The sequence below is a fragment of the Nipponia nippon genome, unplaced genomic scaffold (genome assembly GCF_047370975.1).
Source record: "Nipponia nippon isolate SJK-2023a ecotype South Korea unplaced genomic scaffold, ASM4737097v1 scaffold_6, whole genome shotgun sequence".
Classification (NCBI taxonomy): domain Eukaryota; kingdom Metazoa; phylum Chordata; class Aves; order Pelecaniformes; family Threskiornithidae; genus Nipponia; species Nipponia nippon.
This window is the reverse complement of record NW_028262380.1, coordinates 83,172,366-83,184,709: the sequence shown is the minus strand read 5'-3', so window position 1 is coordinate 83,184,709 and position 12,344 is coordinate 83,172,366. Positions and strand designations below refer to the sequence as shown.

The 12,344-nt window shown below is 64.1% G+C and overlaps 1 protein-coding gene across 1 annotated transcript; it reads right to left on the bottom strand.

The window, feature by feature from the left end:
* Window positions 1–6,390: 6,390 nt before the first annotated feature.
* LOC148051635 (uncharacterized) lies at window positions 6,391–12,026 on the bottom strand. The gene is made up of 6 exons (XM_087737881.1): window positions 11,845–12,026; window positions 10,302–10,452; window positions 9,303–9,834; window positions 8,797–9,150; window positions 7,938–8,227; window positions 6,391–7,043 (listed from the first exon to the last, which is right to left on the bottom strand). Exons 1-5 carry the CDS (start codon window positions 12,024–12,026, stop codon window positions 7,995–7,997), a joined length of 1,452 nt encoding a protein of 483 aa, XP_087594007.1. The 3' UTR covers window positions 6,391–7,043; window positions 7,938–7,994.
* Between the last annotated feature and the right edge of the window lie 318 nt (window positions 12,027–12,344).

Below are 12,344 nucleotides of genomic sequence, written 5' to 3'. Positions count from 1 at the left end.
ACAGAATACCGAAAGCCCTATGTGCACTGCTGGACATGACAGCAGTTGCACCCTCCAGGACTAACTGGCTGCCCCACTAATCGCACGCCTGAGTTTCCTCTCTTTTTTGAAGAGCCAGAGCCAGAACTGTGATATAGTCTCTCCTGTTTCTGATTTCTCTCCAGACTGCGGAGATGCAAATACCTCTCCCCAGTACAGGCCAGGCTGACTTCACTGCCGGTGAGCTAGCTGGGATGCTGTCCATCAGACCCATGTGTGCCTAGGCAGCCGGTGAGAGGCTGCTGACCTTCCTGAAGACGTGCAGGGGGGACAATTATTCACAGAGGTCAAATAGACACTTCTTCCCTTTGGCTCTGAGCTTCCCATCTCAGCTGTTGCAGTGCTCCGCGGGCAGTTGGCGTGGGCTAAAGAAGCGCACGTGGTGTGGACAGCCAAGGGCTTTGTCTGATCCGCACGCAGGCAGCCGCATCCTGGACTTCTCCTCAGTCTGATGACACTAAAGCTCCCAGGCTAAACCCAGCCCGGTCCCATGACCGAGGCCGTTACAGCTGAGGCGCCCAAACTTCCCAGCTGCTCCCCATGTCCCGGGTGGGTGCTCAGCCCTCCCTGCCCCTGGGCCCTAAGGGCGACAGCCCCATCTTCTGCAACGAGAAGGCGGGGCGGCTGCAGTGAGTTGTTGGCAGCCCGAGTCCTTCCCAAGGAGGAATACGATGTTGGCGCTGGGGGTTTCGTCCTCCTCACTCGTGGCACTGCTGAGATTTTTTAGACATTTTCTAACACAATCCCCTTATTTGTTTTTTCTGTGTTGGTCCCCAGTTCCACAAACTTCCCGAGTTTTACTCTGTATTTGGTGCATGTTACAACACTGTATACCTGCTCTTGTTTCTCCTTGTCTTCCCTGGGCCTGGCCGTTCCCAGGGATCCTGTGTCCCCTGGGCTGCATGGCCATCACCCACAGTGAAGAGAGAGACCAACCGGTGCCTGTGTCACTGTCTGGGGGCCAGCCCCATCAGGAGAAGCTGAGCGCTCCCATGGGACAGTGACCCCATCGTTTGGCTGTCCCGATCCCAGACACAGTTTCGAGCTTCGAAGGCTCAGGGGCAGGTCCTCTCCTGTGGGGAAGGGGGTGGGCATGGGGGAAGGAGGAGGCTGGAGGAAAGAAAGGTGTCCGCAGAGAGCTGGGATCGTCTGGAAGGGAGGGCACCTCGCACAGGGGATCAGACTGACGCAGCTGAGTCGGTGGGAAAGGCGGGCACGCTCTCTGTGTGCACAAGGGATTCACTGCAAACTGCTGGGGTGACATTTAGGGCTGCATCTTGAGAAACTGGCAGGAGTTTGTCCCCCTCCTCTGTAGGAGGACGGGGAAAGGACGAACAGAACAGCTCTTCGTGTCTTGTTCACTCAGGTGCCAGAAATCCTCAGGATTATTTACATCCAGATGCTGATATGCAGCACGACACCCTCTGACAATTCCTCGGCGAGACGGTGTCTGTGCTTGTCCTCTCTCACGCTGTGGCCATCACCAATAGCCTCCTGCAGACGCGGCTGCCCCTGGATAGGTACGTGTCCTGCCCCAGCCCCTGCGGGCAGGCGGGGACCGGCCACCCGATGGCTGAGGAGGAACTGCAAAGATGCTGGCCCTGCTCCTCTGGGGAGACAAAGTCTGAGCGTGGCTGGATCCAGCGCCAGAGCCCGGCCCCCGACACCCTCCTTGGGGCAGGGAGAGCGCTTGGCTGTGCCGAGAGCATCGCAGGTACCAGAGCCCACAGGCTGGCAGGTGAACTTCTGCTCCCTTGCAGTGCCATGGTGGAGCTGTGGAGGATCCGAGGGAGGAAACACTTCATCCTAAAGGTTTTAATGGAAAACTTAAAGAACTCAGGCAAGGACAGACCTGGGACCAACTCTGCTGATCTGGAGGCCACTCTGTAGCTGCTGGGTGCGTTTCTGGCATATACATTTCTGCAGCTCCTTGTCTGCCTTTCTGACCACCTCTTCATCCTGAGGGAGTCCTGGGCACGTTGCAAATGCCCGTGAAGCCCCCGGGGTGCTGTGTCAGCCCTGCGCAGTGCTGGCAGTGGGGAAGCCGAGGCAGTTTGCGGCTCCCAGCCTGCGGGGCTGCCGCAGAAGGCCGAAGAGCAGACGGCGAAAGCCCCGCGGGCAGGTGTGGGCTGGTGGGAAAAGGGCTTGGTTTCACTGACCGTTTCTATTGAATGTTTCTGCAGCTCTCCCATGCCACCTCGCAGGGGGTGTCCATGCCGCGGAGCCTGGAGGCTGTCACTCTTTGAGTGGCTCCCTGTCCTCCTGCAGCCCGGCAGCGCCACCCTGGGAAGGGGGATACCTTTTTCCCCACTCAGCCCCAGGGAAGGCTGTTCCTCGGGGACACGCCAGTGACGGGCATCCCTGCAGGTGGAGCAAACAGGACCGGCACCTGGACGAGGCTTCACTGCCCAGGACCAGGTCATGTTTGCACATGGCACTGAGGCACCGCTTCAGCCTCCTCATCTCCTGGAGGGACAGACTGCTCCAGTTCGTCTTACTTCCATTTTTTTTCTTGGAGCTGTGATCCTCTGGGAGGAAGGTGCTGCCCAGCTCATAACTGTTCCCTGCGGGGGCCTGGCCTCCCATGTCGCCTCGCTGCCCAGTGCCCTGCCTTGCCCTCCCTCCGGGTACCCGCTGCAGAAGGCCCCTTGCAGGTGGCCCTGCCACGCTGCCCTCAACACAGAGGCAGCTGGGGGCTGCCGTGAGGCTGGGCAACTGGTGCAGCCCGGGGCACTGGGAAGGGGGCACTTCCGTGGGGCCAAAAACTGACTTGTGTGTTTGGTCTGTGCCTGCCCGGGGAGATTTGTTTTTTCCTCTAGCCTTTGTTTATTTTGGTTTCGGTTTGGCTGTTTGGTTGTATTTCTTGTTTTGTTAGCATTAGTTTGATGATTGCTTTGGTTTCTGTTGCAGTTTCTGCAGCGCAGGTCTCCAGGAGATCCCCATTTCAGGACGTGAGGGGCTGAGGACCATCCCCATGTCTCCAGACGCGCTGTGGACAAACTCTCTCACCCCGGGCTGCGATGCGGGGACTTGGCCCAGGTAATTCATGGCCTCACAAGGTGTGAGCGGGCCAGTGTGGGACACGTGCCGTGGTGGTCAGCTCAGGGGGACACCTCCTTGTGTGGCTTTCTCCAAGGCTTGTTCCCTGCTGATGCTCCATTCCCCAGGGAAAAGACCAATGAGCTGGGGCAGGGGCTGGAGCCCAAGGCCGCGGAGGAGCGGCTGGGGGAGCTGGGGGGGCTCAGCCTGGAGAAGAGGAGGCTGAGGGGAGCCCTCATCGCTCTCTGCAACTGCCTGAAAGGAGGCTGGAGCCGGGGGGGTCGGTCTCTTCTCCCCAGGAACAAGCGATGGGACGAGAGGGAACGGCCTCAAGCTGCGCCAGGGCAGGGTTAGGTTGGATATTGGGAAAAATGTCTTCCCCGAAAGGGCTGCCAGGCCCTGGCCCAGGCTGCCCAGGGCAGGGGCTGAGTCCCCATCCCTGGAGGGATTTAAAAGCCGGGGAGATGTGGTGCTGAGGGACACGGGTTAGTGGTGGGCTTGGCAGTGCTGGGTTAGCGGTTGGACTTGATGATGATAAAGGTCTTTTCCAACCTAAGTGATTCTGTGATTTTCTGATTCTGCGATTCTGTGCCTGTCACTGCTGGGAAGAGCCTGTAGCTCTGCAGCCTTTGAGCTTCTGGCGCTGAGGCTGGGTTCGCTGGTGTGGCCAGCGAGCATGGGGCTTGAAAGCGGGTGGGAAGGGCCATTTTCTCCTAGCTCTGCAGATGTCCAGGCTGGGATGTGTCATTTCAGAGGGACCTGGCTTCTCCCTGGGTGAAATTAAGCACGAATGAGCGAGCACCCCCCCAGCGGCTCAGCTTTCTCAGCTCTACGCAGATGCATCTTCCTCTGAATACTTAATTAAAGGCTTTTTGTGCTTTGGTTTTTATCCCCCCCCCCAGGGTTTCCACAGAGACGCTGGCAGTGGTGCTGTGCACATCCGTCGGTGCTGCTGAGGACGCAGGAGCGGGGGCTGCCCGCAAGGCTGGGTGTCCCCCGGCCAGGTAGGAGCCCGAGGCGGCGTCCCCTGCCCCGGGGGTGGCTGTGCCCCCGGGAGGGCGCGTGGGGCCCCCCTTTGGGCGGGGGCTGCCTTGGCGCAGGTGGATTGCTGGGGCTCGGGGCTCTCCGCTTCCCGCAGGGCCCGGGCAGCCGCCGGCGGGGACGGCCCGCCCGCATTTGGGGTCCCCGGGGAGGCGGGGGGCGGGAGCGCAGCCCCCTCGTGTGTCCCGGGGCAGTGCCCGGCGGCGGGCAGCGGCCTGCGGGGCCGGGAGCGGCTTCCCCGCACAGCCCCAGGCGGTGAAGCCGCGGGGCTCGCAGCGGGGCGGGGGGGGGGGGGGGGGGGGTGCCCGGGGCTGGGGCCGGGCCGGGGCCCGGAGCGGGGCGGGGCGGGAACGGGCTCCGGTACCGGAGAGGGGCGGGGCCAGAGCTGGGCGGGGCCGGGGTCCGGGGCCGGGGCGGGGCGGGAACCGGGTCCGGTAGCGGGGCCGGGGTCCGGGGCCGGGGCGGGGCGGGAACCGGGTCCGGTAGCGGGGCGGGGCGGGGCGGGGGCGCCTGCGCGGGGCCAGAAGAGCAGCGGCGGCGGCGGCGGCCGCACGTTTACGCTGTGCTCCGCTCTGCTCCGTTCCGCTCGGCGCTGGGCCGGGCCGGGCCGGGCCGGGAGGCACCGGCGGCGGGAGCCGCGCCGCAGCAGGTGAGGGGCCGCGGGGCCGGGCGCGCTGCCGGGCCGGAGCCCTGGGAGCCCTCCTCCGGGCCGAGCCTCCGCGCTGCCCGGGCCGAGCGCTGCCCCGGGGCAGGCGGGGAGTTCGGGGCCGGGGGGAGCAGGGGCAGCCCCGTCCCACCCCCGGCTGCTCGCCGCTGGGGCCGGGCAGCCTCTGCTGCTCCCGGCGCGGGTCGGGCAGCGGCGGCACCGGGGGGCTTCTGCGGTGCCGGCCGGGTCCCGGTGCCCGCACGCCCGGGGTGGGGGGGGGCGCGGCTGATGCCGTCGGGGTTTCCCCCGGGGGGGGGTTGGGGTGGGGGTTTCTCCGGGGAGTGGGGTTCCCCCTGGAGGAGGTTTTGGGGGGGTCTCCCTGGAGGCGGTGTGGGGGGATGTGCTCTTGGACGGGGTTTGTAGCCTGCCTTGCCCGGCCGGGCTGTGCTGCCGGGGTGCTCGGGCACGGCTCCCCGGGGGGGCCGGGGGTGCTGTGCCCCAGGGCGGGTTTGGGGTGCGGGGCCGGTGGTGCAGGTGGAATAAAGCTGAATAAAGTGATTCCCTACATGTGCTGGTGCTACCCCACAGAGACACGGGGCTGGACCCTCCCTGTGAGGAGGGTGCCTCCCCCCAGTTCCCAAGCACTCCCCAAAATTGCGTCTGGGGCCCTGGACTGTGGGTGGGCTACACCCCCCCATCACATCACATGTGGGGTCAGAAAACCGTTTCAGTGCTGGGTTTCAACCTCCACAGTGGAGAGCAAGTGTTGTGTTTTGGGGGCGTGGGAAGGTGCTGAGGGCGGTGGGTTTGGTGCTCAAACAGGGATTAAGTCCTCCATTTTCAGCAGATGAAAATGGGGACCAAGTCCTGTGGTTTTAGGACTAAAAATGTAGACTAAGTGTTGCATTTTTGGGACTCGAAAACAAGCTCTGAGGAGGGGGTTTGGGTGCCAGTAGTAGAGGCAAAGACCTATGTTTCTGAAGCTCAGAAAATGACTAAGTCCTGCATTTTCAGCACCTGAAAGTGTAGACCAAGTCCTGCGTTTTTCAGAAACACCCACACTAAGTCCTTCATTTTTCAATTTTGAAAATGGAGACTAAGTGCTGCGTTTTTGGGGCTCCAAAGGAGAGGGTGAGCACTGCTTTTCTGAAGCTCAGAAAAAGACTAAGTCATGCGTTTTCAGCCCTTGAAAATGCAGGTTAAGTCCTGTGTTTCTGGGACTCAGAAAAAAAACCCAAACACCCAAGTGCTGCGTTTTTGGGACTTGAAAACGGAGGCTCTGTCGGCCGTTTTCAGCCCCCAAAACAGAGGCTCAGGGGGAGAACTTTGGGTGGGTGGGAGACAGAGGGGGTGGGGGAAGGGTATGGGAGTCTGGGTGGGGAGGGGGGGGGCGGGCAGGGTGCGTGGGCCCCCACCGGAGGTGGGGGTCCGGTCGCGGTGCGTGGGCCCCTGCCGGAGGCAGGGGTCCGGTCGCGGTGGTCCCCACAGCGCGGGAGGCTGGCATGCACCAGGCCGAATTAAACGTCTGAGATAGTCTCTGGGGCGAAAAGCGCTTTTCACACCCCCTCTGCCCACGTCGAGGCGTGTACCGGCGCGGGGACTAACCAACAACCAGACACTGGGCGTACAGTTATGACATTTATTATTCATATGCAAGTGCTGACAGTGATTGATTTACGACCTGGCCAAAAGCCAAGATTGCTGTAATTAACTGAAGCTTTAATTAGCTTTTAACAAGAAGAAGCATTTATTAAGCCAGAGCTGGATGAACCAGGAGCATCTTGTAGCCAGGCTGAACCGAACTGAAGCATCCATCAGCAAGAGCATCTCATAGCCAAAGCTGGAGCTGGACCCGAAGTGACCTGGGGCTTCAAATACCCTGCGCAGTAAGGTGCTGGAGAGTCCGTCAGCAGGAACAACTCTTATCTGGAGCTGGAGTGTCCATTAGCTGAAGTTGCGACCTCCATCAGTCAGGGCTGCGCTCCCAGCACAGTTGGAGAGCAGAGCTTACCTCCAGCTGTAACAGGGAGGAGCAAGCATTAGCAGGAACATCTTGTGGCTGGAGTTGTAACAAGCCCGGGTGTCCATCAGCAGCAGCTGTACTCCGCAGGCAGGGCTGTCCCCAGCAGGGAGCCTGGCCTCTTCCATCGGGGATGAAATCTGTGCCTCTCTCTGTGTGGAGGGTCTCTCCCGGTCCTACTCCCAAGGGCTGAAGTGAGGTGGGGGTCTCCTGGAGCGGGTGGGCACGGGGAAGGCAGCAGCGGCATCTTCTCTGTACCTGCGAAAGTGGAACGAAACCGGTCGGTCAGAGCGTGGCCTCACATAACCCAGAGGAGATGCCTGTCCCCTTCGCTCCCGGCTGCTCAGGGCTGAGCCTGAAAAAACACATTCTGCCCCAGGCGAGCAGGTGAGAATGCACACCTTACCTTGCTGAAACCCCTCTGCTCAGCGAGAGCATTTCAGGCACAAAAAACCACCGAGCAATCCTGGGGCCGAGGATGGGCCGTTCCCATCCAGTGCCAGGCCTGGCACAGCACTCACCCCCTAAGGTGACCAGGACCGGGGGAGCCGCAAGCTGCGCTTTGCATCCTGCTAAACATCAACTAAAGGTGAACCAACCCAAGTGCTAATCATCAAATACAGCTGAGCCAAGCCCAATGCTAAACATCAACTAAAGCTGAACCAAGCCAAGGGGGTTTCAGGAGAGGCCCAGAAGCAGCAGGAACCCCACGGGGGAACAAGACAGGGCTGTCCCCAGCCCGGCCATGGCCCAAAGCCACACCAGCGCCAGCACTTGCTGGGGGCAGGCTGGGCGGTCGCTGATGGCACGCGGAGGAGCAGCTCTGGCACCAGGGCTTCCCTCAGCTCCCGCGCAGTGACCAGTCCCACAGCCATGGGGCACAGCCCCTAACTGCCCCGCGGCAGGACACACGCTACAACCACAAGCAAAAACATTTTCACACAACAGAGATGTGAGGCGCAGCCATGACCCTGGCCCCGCCACACCCCGGGAGCAGTGCCAGCTCCAAACCGCCCTGCAACAGCACCGGCACCAGAAGTGCAGCGCGTTTTCCCCCTCAACCACAGCCAAGCTTCCTCAGCCCGCGCGCGTTTAGGGTGTTCCCGCAGGCCTGACCCCGGCACGGCCGCCCGCCCGCCTCCGCGCGCTCACCGGTCATGTCCGCTGGGTCAGTGTCCCCCGGCGCTGCCCGTGTCGGGGCCGTGCTCCTCACCCCGGCTCATCCTCCGGTGCCGGCACCCCCGGCGCTGCCTGTATCGGGGCCGTGCTCATCCTCCGGTGCCGGCACCCCCGGCGCTGCCTGTATCGGGGCCGTGCTCCTCGCCCACGCTCATCCTCCATGTCAGCGTCGCCGGCACTGCCCGTGTCGGGGCCGTGCTCCTCGCCCGGGCCCAGGCTGAGCCTTCCTGCTGCTCGGCTGCTCCCCTGCGCTGTTGCCTGCACTGAAAAACCCCTTGTGAGGAAGCGGCCGCAGCGTTGCAGCCAGGAGAACGAAGCTGCCACTTGAGTAGCAGCTCCCAGCCCACGCCACAGCCAACGCAGAGGCGGCACGAGAAGCCTCCCGGTTTGCCCTGATGCCCGGGGCAGCCTGGTGCGAACGCCCCTTCGCCGAGGCGCCGGAGGAGCCGGAGTTCCCGGCCCGGCCCCGCTCCGCTGCCCCGGCCGCGCAGGGGCTGCTGCCGGCAGCCGGGGCTCCCGCGCTCCTCCTACGTCGGCTCCTGCGGGCAGCAAAACCCCTTAGCGAGCGCCAACCCCGCTTTCGAGAGGTTTGAGGACTGAAGCTGAACCCCGTCCGTCTCCACCCGCCACATGCTCCCCTCCTTTCCCCCGCACTCGCCACGGGGGCCAGGCCGGCCCCCCTCGGCGGCGGCAGCTTTCGGGGCACACGCGCAACCCCAGTGCCCCCGGGCGGCTCCTGCTGGGCCCCGGGCTGGAGGAAAGGCTTTGCCGCCGTGTCTTCCCCCTTCCCCGGCTGCTCCCCTCGGTCCCCGCCAGCCCCCCCGAGCCTGACCTGCAGTCCAGCTGCTCTCCCGGTTCTCCGGCAGCGGCTCCGTCTCCGTCTGCTGAGCGCGGGGCAGGCACCGAGCCGTGCCGAGCGGGGCTGCCCGCGCAGGGCCCCTGGCAGCGGGGCTCAGCCCTCCGCGGGGCTCGCCCGCAGACACCGGCGCGCAGGAAGCCTTTCCCCGGGGCTCCCCATGCCGCAGGTGCAGCGGGGGCCGCCGCGGGGGCAGCCCGCCCTCGCCGCCGCTCCGCCTGGCAGCCGCGGGGCCGCTCCTCCCGAGCCGCGTCCGAGCCAACAGCAACGGCTGGAGAAAGACACTGGCGGACCCCGGGCACGGCTGCGGGTGGGCGCCGGGTCCCCTCTCTGCCGGGCGAGACGCAGTCACCCCGGGAGAGGCACCGGCCTCGAGGGGCCGGCGGGGCTCCCGGGGGGCCGCCCGCTCCCGGCCCTGCTCAGAGCCCAGCCCGGGAGCCGCGGGCAGGGATGCAGCCCTGCAGCGGGGCGCTCGTACTCACCGCGGGGCTCCGCCTGCCGAAACGCCTCCTCCGTCCCCCGCAGCTGCCCGAAGGCCTCTCCGCACGCACGGGTTCGCCAGGCAGAGGAAAGAAGGGGCCGCTGGGCTCCGGGACGAGCGCGGCCGGCCGCCCGCCCCCGGCCCGGCGGCGGCGGCGGCTCCCCCGCCCGGGGCGCGCGGCTCGGCGCAGCCCGGCTCCGCGCTGCCCCCGCCCCGGCGGAAGCCGCCGCCGCGACGACAGCGCCCCCTGGCGGCCGCCGCTCATCACTGCGCCGCCGCGGCGCCCCCTGGCGGTTGAGCTCGGAGTCGGGAGCAGCGCGCGCCTGGCGCGGCGGCGCCCCCTGGCGGCCTGCGGCCGGTACTGCGGGCGGCGGCTCCGCCCCCTCCCCGTGACGGCGCCCCCTGGCGGCCAGAGCGAGGCACTGGTCGGGGCGGCGCGCCCGCGCCGCTGTGGCGCCCCCTGCTGGCGCGGGGCGGCGCTGCGGAGCTCCCTGCCGCTCCCCGGCGGCGGCGGTGCCGCGCCCACGGCCCCGCTACGGCCCCGCTACGGCCCCGCTACGGCCCCCGGGACCGAGCAGGAGCGGGGGGGCCGCGCTGCATTTCACGGGCGCCCGCCCTTGCTGTGCGGAACCCCCAGCCCGCGGCCCGGCGCTGCAGCCCCCCTTGGCGGAAGGCGCTCGCGTCTGCATCCCGTTCGTTACAGAGCAACGCCGGCCGCAGCCCGCACACGCTGCCCAGGCAGAGTTGTCATCTATTTCTTCCTTCACACGAGCAGCCTGCTGGATGCAGAGCCCTGCCGCAGCAGTGCGTGGCGGAGGCTGCCGCGCACCCCGCAGCCTTCCTCCCGCCCGCTTCCCGCCGAGCTCTTCTTCCTCCCACCAGACAGAAATCTCCCTTTTTCACTCCATCGCTCGGGCCACGCTCTGGAGCCTGGAGACCTTTGCATCAGGTGGGGGAACCCGCGGCTGCAGCCCTCCCCAGCACGGCGCCGCCAGCGCACAGGCCGCAGGGAGCCCATCAGCAGCGGCTGACGCGTCAGGGAAAAACCGATCGCTCCTCGGGGAGACGTCAGCAGCTCGCGCTGCCCGGCCGAGAGGGAAAAGCCGCCCGCGTCGGCCTGGTGCAGCGGCACCGCTCCCGCCCTCGCGATGCTGCGGGAGAGGCGGTGGCAGGGCTGGCTGCTGTGCCAGACAGCCGCTTCCTTCTTCCCTTCGCGGGGGAGGGGAGCCCAGCCAGGCAGGGGACCTGGTTCTGCTCGTCCAAACCGTCACCTCCTCCGTGTCCCACCTGGACACCCAAACTCCCCCCCCCCCCGCCCCAGTGCGCACCCCGGCAGGGCACAGCCGCTCCGTGCTGCTGCTGGCCGGCCACAGCGGCCCAGAGCTGAGGCAGCGGCTCCTGGAGTTTGTGTACTTGGTCCATCAGGACCAACGCGGGGACAACACGTTGCCCAGAGCCGCAGTTCAGTAGCCACGCTCCAGGACTCGCTCGCCGTCAACGCTGCAGGGCCCAACAGGGCTATTAACGGGGGCACGAAGCCCACCAGTACTGGACGCTTTCTTTCACCGATTCGGGGTTTAATTCCTGTACCTCACCTCTCAGGGGACGCGAGGATGCCAAGGTTACGGAAAGGTCTGCAATTAAAACTGCGCTGAAATAAGGCAGCCTAGAAGAGCACCGCGTCAGCACCTGCAAAAGCAGTTCTCAACTTTAATTCACACACATGCAGAAATACAGACAGACACACAGACACGCACGGTACTTCACATGTTCCCACTTGGCGGAGGGAACAGCAAGTGCTGCAGACAGCGTCAGAAGCAGCATCACGGAGATGTCGCATTTCAGCTCAAGCCCAGGCGACAGCGGTCAGGACACGAGCGAAAGGCACGCCGACGTCCCAGGCTCTTTGATTTCCCCTTGCAAGAAGCCAAACTTGAACCACGGACCCCCAGAGGAGCTTTTCCAAGGATTATCAGGCAGCCCGCTCTCTTCTGCCACCACGTCCGATAAATCCACTTTTCCAAGCTGTATTTCTCCACGAGACGCAAAACCCCAGCAATCGCCGTGACCGCAAAGGCCTTTCTAAAATCACGTCCACAGAAATTTATGATAATACCTTAGTGCGGGCTGTGTCTGCACCCGCTTACCGCCACGGGAACAGGCGAGGCCGCCGCAGCACGGAACGCGTTGTGTCCTTGCGTTCCGACATCCTTCAGCTGTCCCCGACGCTTCCTCACTTGTCTGTCTCCGCTAACAGCCCCCCAGCCGCCACTGCGATACGCGTATGGATTGCCCCTTACCCGGCTCCATTTCAACCACATAAAAAGAAAAAAAAAAACCGTACAGGCTGATCGTTACGCACAGCCATTCACAGAGCCTGACCATCAGCTCAGGTGCTGCTAAAAGGCGCTCTTGAACGATTTTCAATCCATAAGACTTCATGGCACAGGTAAAACTATGTCCTGGCCGCCCGTGTTCGGTCTCAGATAGCGTTACCTCTGCCATCCGCTCCCCAGCCCCAGGGAAAGACCTCCACAATTTACCCCATCAAGCAACACGAAGGTCTGAATGCTGCAGGCCCTCGGGAGTCGGCATCGAGGGGGGCACGGAGGGTTTCTTCGGGGATCTCTGGCGCCAGCAGATCTCGTAGCTCTTCAGGCTGCTCCTCAGAGGAGGTTTTGGTGACTTGGTCTTTGGGTTCTTCCACAGGATCGCATTTCTTCATTCCAGTATTCCAACGCGCACAACTGCGCAACTTTTCAGACGCTTCCCAACTGCCATTTAGCAGAAAATATTACAGCCAAGACACGCTCTCAGCAGAGGACTTCAAGACGCAGCAGACAGCAGCTAGCAAGAACTTCACCCAGAGCAGAGCAGCTCCGCTTAGGTTCCATGACTCTGACACAACTGACCTCCAGGCAGGGGAAGAGCCACCCTTTTACCAGCCTTTCTGGGTAAATGCTGGCACCGGCAACGCCTCCAAACACAAGAAGGGAAAAACCAGGGATTATCTTGCAGCGCGACCATCGGTTCCACGGCATCG

Excerpts from the sequence above, each read along its gene's own strand:
- LOC148051635 (XM_087737881.1), bottom strand. The coding sequence starts at position 12,026 with ATGAAGAAATGCGATCCTGTGGAAGAACCCAAAGACCAAGTCACCAAA. Across the intron at positions 9,835-10,301 it reads TGATGGGCTCCCTGCGGCCT|CGGGGCCGTGGGCGCGGCAC; the intron begins GTGCGCTGGCGG and ends GCGGGGCCGTAG. Across the intron at positions 9,151-9,302 it reads TCGGCAGGCGGAGCCCCGCG|AGAGGGGACCCGGCGCCCAC; the intron begins GTGAGTACGAGC and ends CTCGCCCGGCAG.